At 45.1% G+C, this 20,630-nt stretch overlaps 1 protein-coding gene across 1 annotated transcript in view; it reads left to right on the forward strand.

The window, feature by feature from the left end:
• The window catches only part of L3MBTL4 (L3MBTL histone methyl-lysine binding protein 4), a 206,273-nt gene that overhangs the window by 79,534 nt on the left and 106,109 nt on the right, over nucleotides 1–20,630 (forward strand). Inside the window, 1 exon segment of the mRNA XM_032467410.1 lies at nucleotides 9,535–9,649. Coding sequence (XP_032323301.1) covers nucleotides 9,535–9,649 — 115 coding nt within the window.

Here is a 20,630-nt window from a genome sequence, read left to right on the forward strand (position 1 = left end):
CTCTCCAACTTGGTGGTTCCAAGCTAAGATCAGGAGCACGTAGAGTGGAGAAATAGAAACCTTCCTGTTAGATGCTCTGTTTTGCTGGTGTGATTGGGATGCACCATTATTCAGGCTGTACAGCATGTGGACTGTAATTGATTAAATGGGCCACTTCCCACCGTGCTTGCTCTTAAACTGGTAATAACTATGATGCCATAGCTGTCACTTAACTGAAAAAAAAGTTTTTAAAGAAATGGCAAAGATGACTATGGTGGCACTCAGCAGCCTACGATGTGGCTTTCTGTCCCAAATATGGCATTTAGTCCAGTTTTTAGAGGTGAGTGGGCTGCTGCGACCATCTCCCACCCCCTCGAGGGGACCGGGCTTGTTTAGATAACCTCAGAGTCAGTTTCCTTACGTGAGTTACGGGGTATTTACTTGTTGCGGTGGCAGCGTGGGCGGGTGTGCTCCTGAGTTTCAGTAAAGTGTGAAGCTGCTCACTGTGTGTTGGGAATTTAACTCTTAACTGTTGCCTAAAATTCTTAAAAGGTAAAACTGCAGAATTTCTTGGATTTTTTCCAGTGGGAGGGATTTGAATAGGCACAAATCTTTTTTCATCTCTGTGACTTAATTTTGGAAAGCTCAACGGGAGGACACTGAGTGGGGTGCATGCCTTCTCTCCTCAGTCCCCAGAGCAGGGCAGCGAGCCCTGTAGGCTCCGGCCAAGGTGGGAGGGCTGCTTTGTCTTCGTTCTTTCCTGGTGTGCTTGCCGCCAAAGAGCAGGCGTCAGGCGCTGTCCGGCGAGTCTGTGCTGATCGGACAGGGTTTAAAGTGCGTTCACGAGCACTCCACATGCTGGGAGCGTGACCCGCCTGCGCACCCTGCCTCACCTTCACCCACAGGTTCTGAAAAGGAGACCCCAGTGTGACGCTTTAGTTCACGTTATGTTAAGCTATGTGGCGTGCAAAGTTTTATTAGAGGGCAAAAGCCAAGCTGTGAAAAATTTTTTTCTGTACCAGGAGCCCTGTGGGCAACTAATAAATTTCCAGCAGAAATAATTTAGATTTTTGATATTGAGTTACAAACAAAAATGTCAGAAAATGTGAGCAAACGTGTTAATTACAAACATTCATTCTCCTCTGTCACTTGAAAGTTATTCACTGGCTTGAATATTATTTATTTTCTCTGGAAATTTAACCTGTTTTCAGAATGCACTCATTGGGTTGAGCTAATTACTCAGTTCGACATGAAAAGAGGAGAAGGCTCCTGCAGCCAACTGGCTGGATTACCTGTTTCACAGCGGCCAGTACATGTAAATGTGAGCAAGTGATGCAGAATTGTAAATTCATAGCAGTGTTGAGCTCAGTCGCCTTGTTCCTTAGAAACCATGTACGTTTATTTGAATGACCCAGTGTACTTTGTAGGGCATGAACACGATCAGTATGGAAATGAAACCTAGTCGATGTAGATATTAATGTTGAAATAGAGCCAAGATCTTCATCTATTACGATTTGACTTTTTAGATAAAAAACCTTTGAACTGAGTAATGGAGTGAAATACAAGGTTTTTGTTTTTTGGTAAAGAGACTAAATAAACCATTTAAAAAATGATACCTCTAATGTATTTGCTAAAAATAAGCATCGGGGTCCCACAGGCGTTTGCTCTGAGTGTGAATAGACAGTAATATCAGTTTTCTGAACAGATGACTTTTCCACCCTGTCGTGGGTGACCCAGGTTGGAGCACAGAAGGCAGAACTGTTGATGCCAATGTTCCCAGCGTGTCCTGTCCCTGCTCCCTGCTCCCGGCCCCCATCGCTCTGCCCTGGCCTGTGGCATCATGCCTGTGGCTCTGTCTGTAAGGTTTTCAAGTCTGAAATCAGTCTGCGAGCAGGGTCTTCCATCTGTTTGGCAACCCCTGCTGGTTCCCGCTCTGCAGCCTCGCCCAGACCCCGCCCCTGCCCACCCTCCCTCCCTAGGGCTCCCCCTGCAGAGCCGGGAGGGCTGGCTTTTTCCTTAGGCCGTGTCTGTAGGCACTGGACCCTCTCCAGACTTCCGTCCCCTGACCAAGACCTCCACGGGAAAAACAGCGCCTTTGCCAGTTTGGTTTCCAATTTGCTGTCTGACGGGCCATTCTGTCTTGTTCCGTCCTCTCCCTCAGCAGATGACAGGGCCTCTGCTTTACCAGAGAATCTGGGGTCCCCTTTCTGATCACCCTGTGGCTTCTCAGCCCTGTGGCTGTGCCATACCAACCGCTCACAGGGGCCTCAGGGGACACTGCCTCTGACCTTTCCTGAGCTGGTCACTTGTGCGTCTGGCTCCCACACTGCCTCCCTGTGTCCATCTCTAGCCGTGTGTGCATGGGGGAGGGAAAGGAACCATTCTGAACTATCCTCATGCTGTCCTTACCAAGGCCGGCCTGCAGGGGAGACTAGCTAACCAGAGCCTAACCTACTGGGGCGTATCAGAACTTGGAGGCAGGGGACACCCAACTCCAGCCAGGTCTGGCCATCCTGACTCACCTGAGGAAGGGAACAAAGCTGAGGAACGTGGTGACGTTCACTGTCCAGGGGCTTGGGCTCTGAAAGATGAGATGAGATGAGATCACAGGACTGCAGGCTGCGGCCCTCCCTGCTGCCCCTCACCACCACAGTAGTTAAGGCCTGTTTACAGCAGTTTCTTTTATCTGATACGTATGGCTGAGTATGAAAAAATAGGTACACCAAAAGGCAAAAACCACAATTTGAAGAGATGAGCAAACATCAGAACCAGCCATGACTGGGATGTTAGAATTATCAGATTAGAAATTTAAAACAATCGTTGTTAATATGTCAGAGGTCCTACTGGATAAAGTAGACCACGTGCCAAAACAGCTGGGCAGCGGAAACCGAGAGATGGGAGGCCTAAGAACCAAAAAGTAGTACCAGAGATTACAAAAGCAGGGCAACAGGAGTGCAGGATGCCTTTGATGGGCCTGCTGGGGCCGGACCTTGCTAAGGGAAGAGTCTCTGGGCTGGAGGATATCTCAGTAGAAATCTCCAGAACTGGGAAGTGAAAAGAACAAAGAAAAAAACTAGAGTGACCCGAGGGCTGTGGGACAACCACAGGAGGAGTGATGGGAGCACCAGAAGGAGAGGAAAGAGAGAAGGAACAGAAGGCGTATTTGAAACAATTGGACTGAGAATTTTCCCAAATTAATGTTGAACAGCAAACCACAGATCCAGGAAGCACAGAGAACACCAAGCAGGATAAATGCCCAAAAAGCTGTGTCTAGGCATTTTCACTACAGAATATCAAAGATGAAAAAAAGTCCTGAAGGATGCCAGAGCGAAAAAAAAAAAATCCTTTACAAACAGAGAGACCAAGCTAAGAATCCCCTCTGACTTCTCTGAAACCACGCAAGAAAGAGGAGTGGTGCGTGAATAAAAACACCAGCATGGAGTTCTGCCCCCTGCAGAGTCAGCCCTCTGGAGGGAAGGGAAATAAAGACTTTCTCAGACAAACGACAACTGAGGGAATTCATTGCCAGGACACCTGCCTCGCAAGAGATGTTAGAAGAAACTCTTCAGAGAGAAGGAAAACCTCGGTAGAAGCTCTGCTCTACAAGGAAGGAAGGACATGGAAGAAGGAGTAAGCGAAGAGAAATCAAAACTTGCCTTTTCTCATTTTTAATTGATCTAACAGATGACGTTTGTTCGAATAGTAATAGCAACGCTGTATTCCATTTAATATATCACATCTGTATGTGTATGTGTCCTTACAGATAAATTAAGTGAATGAAGCGGTGACAGCAGGGGCAGGAGGAAGGCGTTAGGATTCTGTTGTACACTTAATAGACGACAATATAGTGCAAACACAAGTTTTATATGCACTGGGAAACCAGAAAATTGATGTGACTCCGTTTATTGCAGTACCCAGCTTTATTGCGGCGATCTGCGACTGAACCTGAAACACCTGCTGGGTAGCCTGCAGCGTGTGATTTCATGTCCGCAGTGGAAATCCATGTCAGGACAGAGGGGGGCGCACACTGAAGCAGAGTGTCCTGCGTGCGGCGGGGGTGCGGCCGGGGAAGGGGCTGAGGGACCGGCCTGTACAGGAGCGAGGACCGGGCAGCGGGGGCCACCTCTGTGCTTGACACTTTGTAAATCTTACGGCAGAGCTTCTGAGCATATTTGTTGGTTACAGCCGTAAACTGCTTTTGAGATTGTTTGTCCTCACCCTGTTCATGAAGGAGGTTTTTCTTCCTGAGACGTGACCCACACATCTGTGGTCCTGGAGCCCCGAATGGGGCTGTTTTATGCCCAACTCTGATAATATTTAAAGATTTCTTAAGGATTAAAGCCCTGGGGATTCTGTTAGAAATTTGGCATTTTTATTTCTTGTGGGAATCTTATGGGGAAAACATTTTATGGGAAAAACTAATTGTATTTGTTACAGTAACAGTAACCATAGAAATAGAGAAATGGAAACTTTATATAGACATATTTATCACAAATGGAAATATTTGGAGTTGAATGTCCTCTGCATTAGGCCTTCAGCCAGGTTTCTCTTGGACTCGTCTTAAAAATTAAAAATGTCTATGACTTTTTAAAAAATTAAGTTATTTTGATTGCTTTGGACATAATTGAGAGTTTGATGCCAAGTTCAGTTGATTAACAATGTGTTGCCATGGTGATGCCCTAAAGAAGCATTTCACAAAGTTTTATCCAAAAACCATCTTCAACAGAGTAATCTGGGATGTGCAGTTTTTTTTTTTTAATGTGATTTCCATAGAAGACAAACTTATGGTTGGTTACCAAAAGGGATGGTGAGGGTGGGGTGGGGAGAGAGAAGCCTTTAAAACAGATTTGATGCCTCTGACAATAAAGTACGCATATCCAATAAGTCTGTTAAAATGGAAATTAAAAATTTAAAAACCATATAGCAGGAGCAAACAAGTATAATAATCACTTAGGCTAATAAAATTGTTATGACTGAGCATTAAAGTTAGCTCTGGTGTTCCTCGATATCTAACTGCTTGTTTTCTAACTGTCCAAAGGAACAGCGAGGGGCGATAATTACCGTCCTGCATCTTATTCAGCTGATGGGTTTCGAGGGCTCACAGTGTGTAAACCAAGGTGCTAAGAATCGTGGGGGCAGCAGAGATGGGGTTTGGCTGTGTCCAGAGTGCTGACACATCACCATAAATAAATACAGTAAAGGATCAGAGCAGCCAGCCCTGTATGACAGCAGCTGAACGTAGAAACACTTTGAACGTTCGTAACTGTTGAGATGCGATTTACAAATGAGGAAATGTACAGATTTTAGGAGTGGGTTTTGATGAGGTTGAGAAATGCATATCCTATTCAGCCACCACCCCAGTCAAGACTTGGAGTGTTTCCCATACCACAGAAGGCTCCTTGGTGCTCCGTTGCAGTCAGTCCTGCTCCCCGCTCCCTCCCGGACAACCAGGGTGTGATTTCTGTGGCTGGTCAGACTTCATGTACACGGAAGCATACAGCACGTGTTCCCCTGTGTCTGCCCCCTTTTGCTCAACACGATGTCTCCGACGCATGCTCGTGTGTGTGTAAACAGTCCAGCCTTGTTTACTGGTGACTAGTGTTCGTTTTATGCATATACCACACCTGTTTGTGAATGGATAGTCACCTGTTGTTGGGCATTTGGGTTGTTTTCAGGTTTGGACTATTATGAATGAAGCTGCCAGGAACACTTGCTTACACAGCTTTGCATTTTCATCTGTTTTGGGTGGAATTTCCAGGAGTCACCGAGCAGGCACATGTTTAAATTTACAATTTAATAGTAGCAGACCGTCTTCTTAAGTGCTTGTACAGCGTTACAGCCCCACTGACGTTGTGTGCGTGTTCTCGGAGAGCCACAGCCTCGGCGGTAATGGATGTCGGTCATTTAAGTTGTCAGGTGGGTCATTTGGGTTCGTCTTATGAACAGGGATGTTGAGGAGTTTAAAAATTTCCTTATGGGCCATTCATGAATCTTCTTTTTTTTAAAGAGTCTTCAAGTTTTTTACCCATTATTTATTGGGTTGTCAGGTGTTTTCTAGGATAAAGGCCTTACAAATAAATGTCTGTGGCTTAGTTTTCCTTTTTATTAATGATGATTTTGAAGAATATGAGTTTTTATTATGATGAAAATTGAATTTATCAGTTTATTCTTTTGTGGCTAGTGCTGTTTGTGTGAAGTTCTTGAATATCTCAATATTGTGAATATTTTATCTGAAGTTTTCTTCTTGACTTTGTTGGTTTTAGCTTTTATGTTTAGATCTGTAATCCATTTCAGATTAATTTGTATGTGGGATGTGAGGTAGATGTCAGCTGGTTCATTTTTTCCCCACAAATGGGTATCCAGTGGCTCCAGGACCATTTGTCGAAAAGACCAACCTTTCCTCATTGACTGTCCTTGAAATACTTGTTGAAAAGCAATTGACTATATATATGTGGGTCAATTTATGTACAGTATTCTGTTCCAGTACAGATTTGCCTATCCTTGCGCCAGAACAGCACTGCCTTCACAATGATGCTTTGTAGTAATTGTAGAAATCAGATAGAATGGGTCTTCCAACTTTTGTTTTCCCCCCAAATTGTTGTTCCCTCTGGTAGTATTTACCTTTAGCCCGAAATACTTCCTGCAATATTTCTTGTAGTGCACAGCTATAGGCAACTACTTCTTCAGTTTTGGTTTTTCTGAAAATTCCTTTATTATACTCCTTTCTGAAGGATATTGTTGTAAGATTTTAAACCTTAGTTTGACAGTTTTTTTGTCTCAGTGCTTTGACGGTGTCATTTCACTGTCTGCCTCTGCTGTCTCTGATGTGAGGTTGGCTGACTCCCCTGTTACGGTTCCTCTGTATGTGACGTGTTGTGCTTCTCTGACTGTTTTCAGGGCTTTTTCCTTCATCTTTCATTTTCAGTAGTTTGATTGTGATTTGCCTGGTGTTTATTTCCTTTGTATTTATTATGCTTGGATTTTGCCATTCTTCTTAAGCTTGTAAATTGGCATCTTTGGCCAAAATAGGAAGGTTTTTGACATTACTCTTTCAACCTTTGTCTTGTTTGGCCATTATTTATACTCCTTTTTCTCTCCTCTCCTTCTGGACTCCAAATACATATGTGTTAGAAAAGTTGATATCTCACAAGTACCTATGCTCTACTCATTTTTAAAATATTTTATTGTGTGTACATGAGATGAATACTTGCTGTGAATCTGTTTTCGTGTTCACTCACCCTTTTTTCTGCCACTTCCAATCTGTGAAGCCCATCCAGAAACTTTTTTTCAGGTATTTTGCTTTTCAGTTGTAGACTTTCCATTGTTCCTCTTTTACAGTTTCCATTTCCCTGCCGAGGTTCCCGGTCTGTTCCCTCATCAAGACTGTTTTCTCTTTAAATCCTTGAACCTATCTTGACAGTTATTTGAAGTCCTTGTCTGCTAATTCCAACATTGGGGTCATCGTAGGGTCTCTTTCTATTGACTGCTTTTTGACAAACTAAGTGTGGCTCACGTTGCCTGCTCCTTTGCATGTCTGGTAAATTTTTATTCTGTGTTGGACATTATGAATGACACAGTGTACAGAGTTGGGAGTATTTATCTTCCTTAAAAAGGTAGTTTGTTTTATCAGACAGTTAATTACTGGTGGTTCTTAATCCTGTCAAGGCTTGATTTTAACCTTTTGTAGGGCTGATCTTAGCCCTTACTCCAGGACATGGTTCCTTCTCCAAAAGTATGGCCGCTTTGGTGCCTCAGTCGAATTCTCAGGGCATTATTGAGGTCTCTCTACTCTCCCAGTGATGTATGTCCTCTGCTGTCTTGTCTTATCTCAGCTTGGTGTCTGCTGCTCTCTGCTTGGCTTCACCTCGTCTCACCTTGCATATGTGCAGTCCAGCCGTTGGCCAGGGTCTGGTGGATAACCAACTTAGACTTCTGGGGCCTCTTCTTGTAGCCCTGTCATCTCCAGTCTTTGTCCTCCAATTCCCAGCTGCTTCACCAGCCCTGAACTGCAGGCTCTGTCTCCTTAGCGCAGCCTGACTGCTTTTTTATGTTTCTCTTCCCTGTGCTGCCCTGAAGACATGGTCTCCGGGCTGACATTCAGGGCTCATCCTAATGTGCACTTGGGAATTATGTTTTTATGCTGTTGTCCAGTGTCTAAAATCGTCATTTCAAGTATTTTGTCCACTTTTATAGTTATTTCTGGGAAAGGACACTCTGTCATGTCCAGAAGCCTAAGCCTGGTAAAAGTATTATTTTCAAAGTCACTCCTAAGATTACTGGTTCTCAAACTTCAGCACGCATCAGATGCTGAATTACACAGATTGTTAGGTTCCATCCGTTAGTGTTTCTGATTCAGTAGGATTGACTTGGGGCCCAGCCATTTGCATCTCTGACACATGTCCAAGTGACATTGATGCTACTGCTCTGGGAACCACACTTTGAGAACCACTCACTTAGAACGATGGAACTTGAGGAAAAATGTTGAGATTTTATTTGGCACTTACTCCATACGATTTTACTTTTTTTTTTTCCCAGTCCTATGCCCTGCGTAATAAACGTATATCTCAGTGAGTTTATTATAATGCGAGCCATCTTGCCCTTTTCATTCAAAGTATGCTTTTCAAAAAATTACGAGTTTTTTTTTTTTTTTTGCATTGAGAGCAATAGATTCTCCATTTAATTGACAGAAGCAGAAACTATGAAAGAAAATAAGGAGAGTTATGTAATAATGAAATGCCATCTTTCTTATTTTTTTGTCTTCACAAATTGATTCCTTCATGTTGGTAAGAAATTTCTTAAACATGGAGTTTGATAAGTTTCAGAAATAAGTAATTGCTTTTTGTTTCAGAAATTGGGCTTTATTTTAATTCTTCTCAGACTTCTTTGTATGTATAAACGTGAATTTTGCGTGTGTGTATGTGTTTTGTAGGTGAGATTTTATGAACAGTGATAACCAGGGGCGGACTGTACCTCGTCTGGTCCTCAGGTTTCCTGACAGCTTACACGTTGTCCTTTAATAGCTGTTAACATAGCTACTAATCCTTGTGCCTCCGTAGCACATTTTGTCTGCTTTCTTTGCCTCCATCATTCCACTGGCTCCATCTCTCCCTCGTTTATCAGGATTCTGAAATTTATTGCTTCCTTTTACTCTCTTCCATACAGTTCCCGCTTAGTCAGTATAAGGCTCATACTGACGTCAGCTGGTGCCTCCCGTGGTTGGCGATGCTGGCTTTGTTCTTGCAGTGCCTGCAGGATACGAAGTGTTCTCCCAGCAACGTGACAGAATTCCTTAGTTGGGAAAATGGACTGGTCTTGTCCCTTCAAATTCTAATCAGTCCTTAACAGATTTTTTTAATGTAACAACTTCTTTAATTTCTTGGAAAAATTGCCCTTTGGTGGCTTGATTAGAAAACTGTTCCATACTGCATTTTAAATACTGTTTCAGCTGTAATGTGAGATTAATACAATTTTAATCTCAGTTTCAGAGATCTGTTTTCTAATTATTTTGCTACAGGCATAGTAATATAGTAATGACTAAATATTAATTTTCAACAGGTTCATTTTGATGGCTGGGACCACAAGTACGACTACTGGACAGATGCAGACAGCCCTGACATTCACCCAGCTGGATGGTGCGACGTCACCGGGCATCCCCTGGAAGTGCCCTGTCGTGAGTATTTGCTCTTTAAATACTTCCCCTGAAGCCTGTTGTAATGCTGTCCTTTCATGTCATTGTAAGTATTTTAAAGATAAATATCAGATGAGCAGATTGATAAATCAGCACTGTAGCGGCACTGAAAGTCAGGTATTCACAAGTGAGCCTCAAAAGACATTTCATGGTTTGTATAAATGAAAAGTTACAATGGTTAAGGAGTTATTTTGATAACATTGTCTAGAAGAATCTTTATTTTCCACATTTTGGTTTGGAAAACTAAGCCAGGTCTAAATCCATCTAATTCTGGCCATTACTTTTAGCTGAAGTACTTTTTTTTTTTTTTAACATTCCATCTCAATTACTTTTGTTTTATAGAGTAGATCTCAGAAGGTTTTAAAAAATAGAAATATTTAAAATTTCAGTAGTTAAAAAAATTTAGCTGTAAAAGTTGGGGGAAAAAACCCAAAGTTCCATTATATGGTATATTCCTTATTTCTGTCTTTCTAGGTCCTTAAAGTTATGGATGAAATTAACCACTCTAAATTCTAGTAAACCTTGGACCAAAATACTGTATTCTTCTGTCTGCAGGAGTCGTCTGATCAGAGTAGGCTGACAGGGCTGATACCTCGATCCAGGCACTGTGTCCACACGCTCCTTTCCTGTTTGTTTTCTTTCCTCACGGCTGCGGTTGCCCCCCTTTGGCTTCTAGGGATGAAGCGAGCGTGTTGCTCTGTTAAGGACGGTGGGCCAGCCCAGTGACGCCTGAGCCTCAGATCTGAAAGGGCTCGCCGCACCCTTGGAAGAATTCCTTAACCTCTCGTAGAAGTGCGCAGAACTGCCGCGTTAATGACTTGACAGGCATTCTTACGTTGTGCTCGGTTCTTCAGACACTACACCTTGACAAGGCCCTCGCGCAAGTTACAGTGCCCTGGCCAGCGCAGGGTCCGCGCGCAGAGAATGCGAAGCGGGGCGAGTGAGGTCACTTCCGTGTAGAGGGAGGCGCGAGCGAGCGTTTTTGCTTTGTGACTTGTCTCTGACCCCCTTTTTCCCCTTGACTTCCCTCCCCTCCGTGCTGGGGGATGTTTCTCACTCAGGGTCACCACCCCTCCCGCCCACCAGCACGCCCTCATCTGTGCCGCATCCCAGCAACTTTCTCAGGTCGGGACGGTGTCCGCGGAGCGGGGACGGGCCAGCATTACAGTACTGAGACAGCGCACTTCACTCCACCTCGCCCACTGCCTGCTCCTGGGGCGGGCTGCCTACCAGGCTTCTCGACCCAAGTGGCTCAGAAGCATCCCAGGGTCTGTGGATCGAACCTCATCTCCATCCCAAGCTGGAGACTTACCTTTTCACTGTAGTTGCTGCTTGCTTCCAAAGTTGGTCGTTCTAGACTCCAGTCCTTCCTTCCCCTCCCTCACCCCACACATGTAGCCAGTCAGCAAGTCTTGTTGATTCTGTTTCCTAAATTTCTCCAGAACCCGTCTCTGACCCTTTCTCCCTCCCAAGGCCATTGCATTTGAGTTCTTACCATGGTTACAAATGATTTGCAGAGTCTGGTCTGCGGTTGGCTAGTGAGTGAGTCACAAAGTCCTCCTGATCTGAAAGCTCATGTTCTAGAGGCAGCATTGTCCAGTGGTTCAGAGTGTGAAATCCGGGGTCAGGATGCTTAGGTTGGAATCTCAGTTATACTGCCTGCTTCGCCCTGTGGCGCTCTGCCTGTTCCCTCATCTAGACAATGAAGATGATACTCGCGTGTCTGTCTCATAAGTTACGCTGATGAAATGGGACGAAGGTGTGCTTAACGCTGCAGACTGCCTGGCCCGAGGGAGGTGCCCAGCTAGTGTGAGCTGCTGTCAGGGAATGCTGTGACAGTCTGTAGATTTTCATTGTTACATAAAACCACGTGAGTTAGTAAGGATTACAAAATTTGAAATTGTGCCAGACTGAATATGTAACTAGAGTTTTCCAAATATTTTCATAGGATTTTTTCTTAAGTTTGACTTTGATGTGTTCCTGGCAATATTACAGGATGGCTGCTTTGTTTCCATATCCTTAGGTGATTAGACTCCCTGTAATTTGGGGGAATTGGGTGTCTTCAGTTGGTCATGATGTCCTGTCACTGCTCTGCTTGGTTTTTGTTGTAACTGTTTGGGTTAATTATTTTTGATATAGTTTGTTATTGGCTGCTTGGTTAACCTTATGGTTTGTAATTATTCATATTTATCATTATGCATCATTAATCTCCTTAATTTTTAAACACCTAGACTTTAGTACATGCTCAGAGTAGGTTCAACACGTACCATCCACACCCTGTGTCATTAAAGCAAAGACACACACACAGTCCTACCTCTGAGTTTGTTTTCTTTTTTATTTGACATAGAATCTTTTTCCACTGGAAAGTGGAAACCAACGGTTGTTCTCAGTCCTCCAGCAAAACGCAGTCTGAAGGTCTAGCATTGCCATTGCAACGGCGTCGTAACTCACTTCCTGCAGTAGTCTGTATAAAAAGCCAGCTCTCACCTTTACCGGTATCTTTAGACTTGAGACTCCTTGGCATGTACAAAGCCCTTCACAGTCTGCCCTTCCGTTACCCTTCCACCATTTTCCAGAAGAACAGAATTACTTCATTTATGCCCAACAGAATTACTCATAGTGCCTTGAACGCTGGCCTCATAAGGGTCTGAAGACAGTACGTCACCTTTCTACGCTTTCTCTCTGTCTGGGTCTCGTATGTGGAAGCTCACACCCACCGCTGGTGGCGGGTGCTGGCGTGGGGGGGCCAGCCAGGGCGCCTGCTCCGCGGCGGGCATGCCTGTACGGTCTCTTCTGGGTGTGTTGGTCCAAGCAGCCGCGTCAGGGCATCTCGTCTTCCCGGGGTGTTTTAAGTCAAAAGTGTTAATCTTATAACTCAGGTAATTAAAACTAAATTTGTATGTCTGATAGCCTTGATAATCAGATCAAAGTAATTACGTTTTGTAAGTAGATCTATAAAACCACACATAGCATTTTATCATCTACGAACAGATAAAGTTATCTTACCAACATTAATTTTCAGAGAGTTTTAAGGTGTTTTCAGATATTTTGTGTACTCTGTCATTTTACTTTTGTTATATTTATGTGATTCAACAATTGCCTTCAGTACTTTATTATATATATTATGAGTGCTTTATTGATCAAACATGGCAAAGATTATGAAAAGTTTAGGGCGTAGAAAGGGGCTTAGAGAGCATCTAATTTACCCTTTCATTTATGGGGCAGAACGTGACTTGAACTCGATCTATCTGAGTGATTTACTCTAGTGAATTCTTACAAAAGACATCACAGCAGGTTGTCTATGAGAAGTATTGCACGAAAACAAGAGCAATCAGAGAAAATATGAGGTAGGCAGTTTTTTAATTTTTCTTTTCATCTGTTTTGCTTTATGAATATTTTCCCTTAATCCTTTTCAACAGCCGTGTCACTCAGAATTATAATAAATATCTTGGAAACAAAGGAATGAGAAACATATAGACGTGATATATGAATCTTTTCTTTCTTCATTGACCTCCCAATTTACGTTTGAGGGGTCTGCAGTTTAGAAGTGTGTGAAATAGAATAAAATCACATAGCTGCCTACGAATGAGAAAAAACTAAATGTGGGTTGCTAATATGGTTTTGAAGACAGAGCAGGATGACAAAGGGCTAGTCCAGCCAGGCCCCTGAATGGGTACTGAGCTGGCTTCACAAGAGCACGGGGACTAGACCAGCCGAGGGAGAGTGGTAGCCTCTTTAAAGGTGGAAATGCCACAAGTGAGCAAAATTACAATTTGTCGGTCCTCACATAAATTTTATTAAAATTAATTAAAATGTCATCTTTGTAAATTAGTTTATTTTTCTAGTGCCATTTGATCAGTGTATTTATATTCACTGCAGAAACTGAGCGAACATGTGGTACTTGCTGTAGCTCCAAGCTTCTGTAGAAGTGTTTGTGCTGTGTATTTTGGCCAAGACCATATTATTTAGTACCTCATAATATTCAGTCACAAAGGCTGAATGTTAGTTCTTGAAAAGGTACCTGTGACAAGCCTCTTCAGAGTGAAACTTGAATGTCCCCGTGCAGCTGGGAAGCGCGCCAGCTGAGATGGCCAGGTGACGTCTCCTCTCAGCCGCCGTCACCAGCCAGAGGCTCACCCGCAGCTCACCTTGGATCCATGGCCGGATTGAGGTCCCTTTTCTCAGGTCATGAGGGCACAACTTGCTTGTCTTACCTGACGTGCAGTCCTGCAGGGTGGACGTTTTCTACACGTAGAATCAAAATTAAGTACTTAAGATTTAGCACTAGGGTGTCAGAATGTTTCTACTGTGCTTTGCATTCCCTGAATGTCTTAAAAAGATATAAAAAATAACAAAGCCGAAAGCCCATGCCCTCCCTAGACAGCTGCAGGATTGCCTTTTGGCCGTCTTCTCAGTCACGGCACTTGGAAACGAATCCCTGTCCCAGTGGTTGCTGAATTTGTTTCAGTAGAGCCCGTGTCTTTTATTACATTGTTGGTTCTTTACCCACGAACTATACCCTCTCCGGCACTGAGATGCTAGATGTCTTTTGCTTTGGAAATTAACCAAACTTGAGAAGCAAGACGATGGACTTTGGAGTTAGGAAACTTGGATTTAAGTTTCTATTCTGCTTGCCTGCCTGTGCCTTTGAGCAGGTTACTTCCCCTCTGAGACTGGCAGGCCTGTGAGATTAAATATCTTAAGTACCTTCATGGCTGCCTCAGGTGTCTGGTGCTCAGGGCCCTGCAGGAGGGAGCGGGGTGGGGGCTGGGGTGGTGCTCAGGGCCCTACAGGAGGGAGCGGGGTCGGGGCTGGGGTGATGTGCAGGCATATTTGTTTCCTGTGCTGCTGTTTCTCTTCACTGATCCAGAAAATTGAGAGTTGACTTTATTTCCTAAAACTTTAACAACCAGTATGGTTTTCCCCCCGGTACTTGTTATAATTGCATTGTCCATAAAGGGGTTGCTGATCTCTGAGCAAATTTTGAATAACACACAGGACAGTTTAAGACATTTAGAATTACTGGCTTAGACTTAAGATAAGCAGACTCTGTAAACCCCACTAAACTAAGAACTAAAGAACTTTGCTGTTCTTTAAATAAACAGTCTGTGTAGGAAGGAAGTTCTTACTGAGGCGAGAGGAGCTGGGTCCCTCTTGGGTCCCACACAAGCGGTGCCGAAGGGAAGGGGCAGCCTTGGGCTCATTAGCTTGGCCCCTGGCCATGGCTGCATTGTCACCTTCTGCTGCGTGGGCTCCTTTCCTGGAGGTGCACTGAAGGAAGCAAGTAGCTGGCCTTTGCCCCAGCCTTGTTTTACGGCTCCTCATTCATAAATCAATGTCCACTCCAGTGCCAGCGTGAGGCGTGGGTGGGATGAGACCAGAGGGGGAAGTGAAAGAAGAGAGAAGGTGACGTGGGTGCACACGCCGCTGGCCGCCTCGTCCTCCCTTCACTTCTCATCTGCTGCACTCACTCCTGCCTTTCAGTTGCTTAAACACGAATTCTTCCCACCCAGGGCCTTGGCATATGCTAGCTTCCCTGTCCAGAATGTTCTGTCTAACTCTTTCTCAGCCTTTAGAATTCATCTCAAGTGGTCCCTTCTGAGAAGAGCCTTCCCTGGTCATATTATCTAAAGAGCCACCATCACCGTTCTTTTCCATTCCACCACTTCCTTTTCTCTGTGGTGCATATCAGTGTGTGAGTAATCGTGTGACTCCTTGCTTTTTGTCACTAGTCCCTGTGAGACTGTAAGTTTCATGAGTGGAGCGTCTGTCAGCATTTCTCCAGTGTCTGGCTTCCAATAAATACTTACCTATTTCTCTATCTAAGAGTTGGTTACTCGCTTATGCCCAACAGCGCACATCCAGAGACCAGGTTAGGGTGTTGTCTGCAACCTTTATGGAGTGAATTCTTGAGTAGTAGTAATGGAATTGGTCTAGTCAGGCCTAGAGGGAAAGACATGGGCCAAACACCCCCCCCAAGATAACAAAGGAATTTTTCATTAATAGGAAGTTGGCAGGCAGAAAAAGGAGCTTTCCTAGCTGGCTTCCATGTCTAAATAATTTTATCATTGTTCCTTCTTTAGCTTCTGTTTGATTTACATTTGGAAGTAATTATAGTGGTTGATTACAAAGTAAATTAAATGAAACATTATTATGAAGTTGTAGTGTATGTTAGTAGAATAGTGGTACAAACTACAATAATAATATTTATAATCTTTATAATTTATATTAAAGACCTTGAGAGCATTGCTGATTTATTTAACTGTTAAACAAGCATAATAGAACATAATTTGATAAAAGGTATAGCTCATTTTTATCCCATTTAGTTCACTACACAGCATATGTACAAATACAACGGAATGACTTGTAAATTCACCATATGGCCTGGTGCATTGTTTATCCTGTTAAGTGAGATAAACGACTCAAATCTTCATTAAGAAATGGATGGTTAATAAAGCCCTATTTGGGACCTTTGGGATTAGAAACATTTGGGACCCAATTTCTAATTGAGATTAGAAAACTTACTCTGTCGAGATGGAGATTCAATTAGATGATAAAATAAGAGTTAACGTGATTATAGCCCAGATCTGGAATGATAAATATGATCATGATGGGTGGCATTCTGAGGGGAAAAATGAAGATTTTTAACTTAGCCAGGGAACGGCACATTTCCAATTTCATCCTATTTTAAGGAGGATTTCATAAGGGATCTTGAGTACTTGTTCCTCCAAAATACAGCGAGCAAATAATCAGCAGTTTAGGGTTCCCTGAGTGCTCATTGCCTTAATAGACAATTACAGCATATTGTGCTTTTAAAAAAAGTTAGCTATTTTAGAAGTCCCTAATTACAGATTTACGTGATAGACTTACCAGGGAAAAACAATACATTTCAAAATGTGCTTATAGTCTTAACGACGTTCATGTTTTAAATGTTCCTTGCTGAAGTGCTCATCTGTGCGCTCCGCCTTCCGCTGCTGTGAGGGCAGAACTCACCTGCTTTGTCCTAACGCCCCGTCCCTGGCGCCCAGCGCGGCCCCGAGCCCTGTGCACACCCTCTTCTCTGACGCTGCACGCTGTTCTTAGCTGCCCGGTGGCCAGGCGGTCTTAGCTGCCCACTGCAGACCCTGGTGGCTTGTGTGTAAACAAGGTGCAGCTCTGGGCAAAGCCGCTGATATTGAAACAAACGCACACTAACTCCCGAAAGCCACGGAGTGCTCAGTGGTTTGACAGTGGGTGAATCCAGCTCTTACCCTGTCCCAGGTTATGAGTCATGTCTGCCCAGATTTGTGGACGTGGAGACCTTTCAGGATTTCTCTGAGTTTTCACCCTATTCAGGAAGCCACACTGCCTTCAGGGGAAGGGGACGAGATGCAGCCATTGTGTATATGTGCCCCCCACAGGGCGTGACTGGGGGATTGACTGCCTGCCTGGGGGCAGCACTTGAAGGAGGGTCTGCCCGTCTTGGGTAATGTTGCTGTTGTCACTGAAGGAAGATTCACTTGGTATCTCAAATATAATGAGACCCATGTTAGAAATTAGAAAGTCCTGTGGGACCTAGCTCTGTGCTGGTGACCGCAGTGACGGAGCTTGTGGCATCTTGCCCACCCTGGAGCATTCTTTAGAACAGTCCTAATTTGCCTGGCATCACTCCTTCACAGACATTTCTCCTGTGCACGTTACTTCTGCCGTCACCAGAGAGTTGCTGGCATCAGGGCCGAGGACACAGCTGCTGCTCGTCCGTCCGCAGCTCCCACCCTCTCCGTCAAGGCACGGCGCCCCCGACTCCCCATCCGACGCTTCCCTTAGTGCTGCTTCACATGGCTGTTTTCCTGGGCATTAAAAGCTTTCATGTCCTGAGGAATCGTAAAACAGAGTAAAAGAAATACGGTTTTGTAAGTTTCCGTTACCTTAATGAGCAAGCTTGTGTTTTTTAGATTCACAGCCACATCCTCCATCATTTCCCTTAAAGTCATCATTTTCTTTTTCGTGTCCGTGGACCTGTTTCGTAATGCAGGTCATTAGAGTGCGGGAGGACGTTTTTATTTAAAAACCTGTGACCAAGTTTTACGTGACGCCAGGCAGCCAGGGGAAGTGTAGCGACACCGGGGGGTCACATCTTACGCGAGGATCAGCTTCTGAGCTTTGCAAGCAAGTCAAAGCACGTGTCACCGCAGGACCCGGTGGGATCACCCAGCCTTCATTCTGTCCCTCTGAGATATTTGTCTACTTTGATGCGTGTGGCTGTGCTGTCTTGCAAAGCTAGGGATCGTCAATTAAGTTTGTGTGTCTAGACACGTGGAGGTGGAGGGAGCGTACAGCACTTGCTTACTGGGCAGCGCAGCGGGGTGAGAAGCGCACAGGCCTGCGGCTCAGGGACCTTGAGCTCTTGTCCTGTCGCCAGAACGGGACGTGTGGTCTGGCACAGAGGATGCAGCCTTCTAGTCCTTTATGTCCTTAGTTGCAAAAATAGTCAGATAGACTCCGTGAGTGGTTCCCAACCTGACTTAACGGGGAGGACTTAAGAAATACGGTTGCCAAGCTTACCTCTAGAATTCTGATTATGTGGGGCCTGGAAATTTACATATTTGAACATCTTTGAGTTCTTCCCCACTGTGTGTGCGAGAAGTGGGACCTCTCTCCCCCTCTGGTGGGTCCCAGGCTCTCCGGGTCCTGCTGTGCCCACGACCTCTGCCCTTGCGGAGCCCTGTCTGCTCTTTAGATGGGACCGAAATGGCAGAGAGGGTGCAGGCACTGTGGACACCCACACGGCCGAGGGCAGGTTAGACTTGGGACGCTCGGACCCCACGTGGAGCACCTTCATGCCTGCAGTGAATGCCAGCTTCGTTGCCTGTGCCGTTGATCAGGCCGCACGAGGGAGGCTGGCCAATTGTGTCCCCTTTATGGGGCTCCCCCGGGGGCAGCTCTCCCACCTGACTTGTGAGGGCTTGTCCTCTTGTCAGGTCTGTAATCCAGACCAATCCAGGGCCCCCTGTGAATACACTGGGACCCAGGTCTTGGGGGGAGGGGGAGAGACTCCTTCAGATTCATCCGAGTGTCTCTGACCAACGTCAAGGGGAGGGTTCCCTTCCCGTTAGAAACAGGGCAGTTCTGCCAAGACTGGTCTCAGGTCATTCACTGCGGGAGCGTCATTCACTGCAGCAGAGTTAGGCTCAGAGAAGGAACCGCGGGGACACATCATTCTTCCTTAAATATTTAAAAGCGTTTCTCCAGTGGCTCCCAGAATTTTCTGTGACAAGTGGCCTAAAGCTTCTTGGTCATGAAAGTTCTTAGCGTGGCCACGAGATCCAGGCTGATTTGAGGAGGGGTTGCGGGCACCGTGGTCACTGCTTCAGGTGTGATTTCAGGTCATTGGAAAGATGCTCTTATCTCCCTACTTGGAGTCTAGATTTACAGAGGGTGCTCTGTGTTTATACACGTTTGGTTATGAGGACAGAGGACGTTTCTGGCAGCAACCAAGCAGTTTGATTTTTTTTGGTTGGCAAATTATGTGTGACACTTCAAATGAAAATGGAACTTAGTAACTAATTTTCTCTTTTAGTAAAAGGGGTAAAAAGCATTTTGAGGATTGGGGACGCTCAAAAACAAGCCATCAGTGACCACGATGCGCTGACAGTTTCAGGCCTGTCCCGTGTGTCCTGAGGAGACCAGCCTTGTGTCTTCTGTTTAGTCCTTTGTTGCCGCAGGCAGAGTGGAAGGAGTGAGGTGGGGAGGGGACCAGAGACAGAGAAAAAGAAACAGAGAAATGGAAATGGAGGCTGGGAGAGAGAATGAATGCAAGACAGAGGCAGAGAGGAGGGGGCGGGTTTGCAGCATTTTCACTTAAATTACATGGAAATAACCTATTCACATAAACCAAGTAACAAGTCATATTTTGAAAAACCTGCTTTTATATGAAAGCTAAGCCAAGGAGGTTCAGGAAGTAAGAAAGAGGTTTTGCTTTTTCATGTTATCTGTGAGGGAGTCTGTATGAAAGTTAAAGTGTAGAAGACAGCACACCTGCTTTGATTTCTCTCTTAAAAATAATGAAAAAAGAATAGGGCAGCCCAGTGAAGCAGTGTTTGTATTAAATGCTTTCAGATGCCATGTCGCCTTCGTGTCCTCACTGTAAGGTTATCTGTTAGATGCAGGTCTAGTGCAGTTTGCTTTAGTTACGTGTAAACCAGCTTCTCCGTGTGCCAACAGTCTGGAAAGGCTTTTCTGCCCTGAATCCTGTGCTTCTGCGTTACCTGTGTGGGCCTCTCCCAGCTTTCCCTTCCATAACCCAAGGGTGTCGTTTCCCTGATTTTTTGAAGGGTTAAAAATGGGTTACAAAGCAGGCTGGCATTTTACGAAGGCCTGTGCTGTTCGGTAATGTAAAGAGAGCCTGGATGTGTGTACTTCAGTAGTTATATAAACTGATGGTCCAAATTCTTTACTTCAGAGTGTGTGAATGGGAGGGGACTCAGGGTAGATCTGTATTTCTCCCTTCCCTCGGGTCGTGTACCACCACCTCCTCACGGCCTTGTCCCCCCGTGCTCACGGAGGCCAGGCCCCTCAGGGCTAAGGGGCTTCATGGCAGTACCTCGGGCCGAATCGCCCCGTTGTCCAGCAGAGCCCTGGTCTCCCCCATGCTGCACCCCTATAGACACGCCCCCTCCCTGCCCGGGACCCTCGCATGGTTACCCACTTACATCTGTACCATCCTGTCTCTCACTTAAAGCTGAACGTGCGATGAGAGCATCTTATTAAATTTTGCTAAGAAAATCTTCGCCAGCTGCTCCGCTGTCTCCTTTGAAAGATGGAGCGAAGCCCAGGGAAACACGTTCTGCTTTTCCCCTTGGCCGCTCAGGAGCTCTGCCAGGCCCACTCTGCCCAGGCCACTGCCCCCCCTGGCCCCAGGGCCCTGAGAGGAAGGGCCCGCGTGGTGAGCACCACGCCCACTGGCCCTCCCAACTCTGCCTTA

Source organism: Camelus ferus, chromosome 24 (assembly GCF_009834535.1).
Source record: "Camelus ferus isolate YT-003-E chromosome 24, BCGSAC_Cfer_1.0, whole genome shotgun sequence".
Classification (NCBI taxonomy): domain Eukaryota; kingdom Metazoa; phylum Chordata; class Mammalia; order Artiodactyla; family Camelidae; genus Camelus; species Camelus ferus.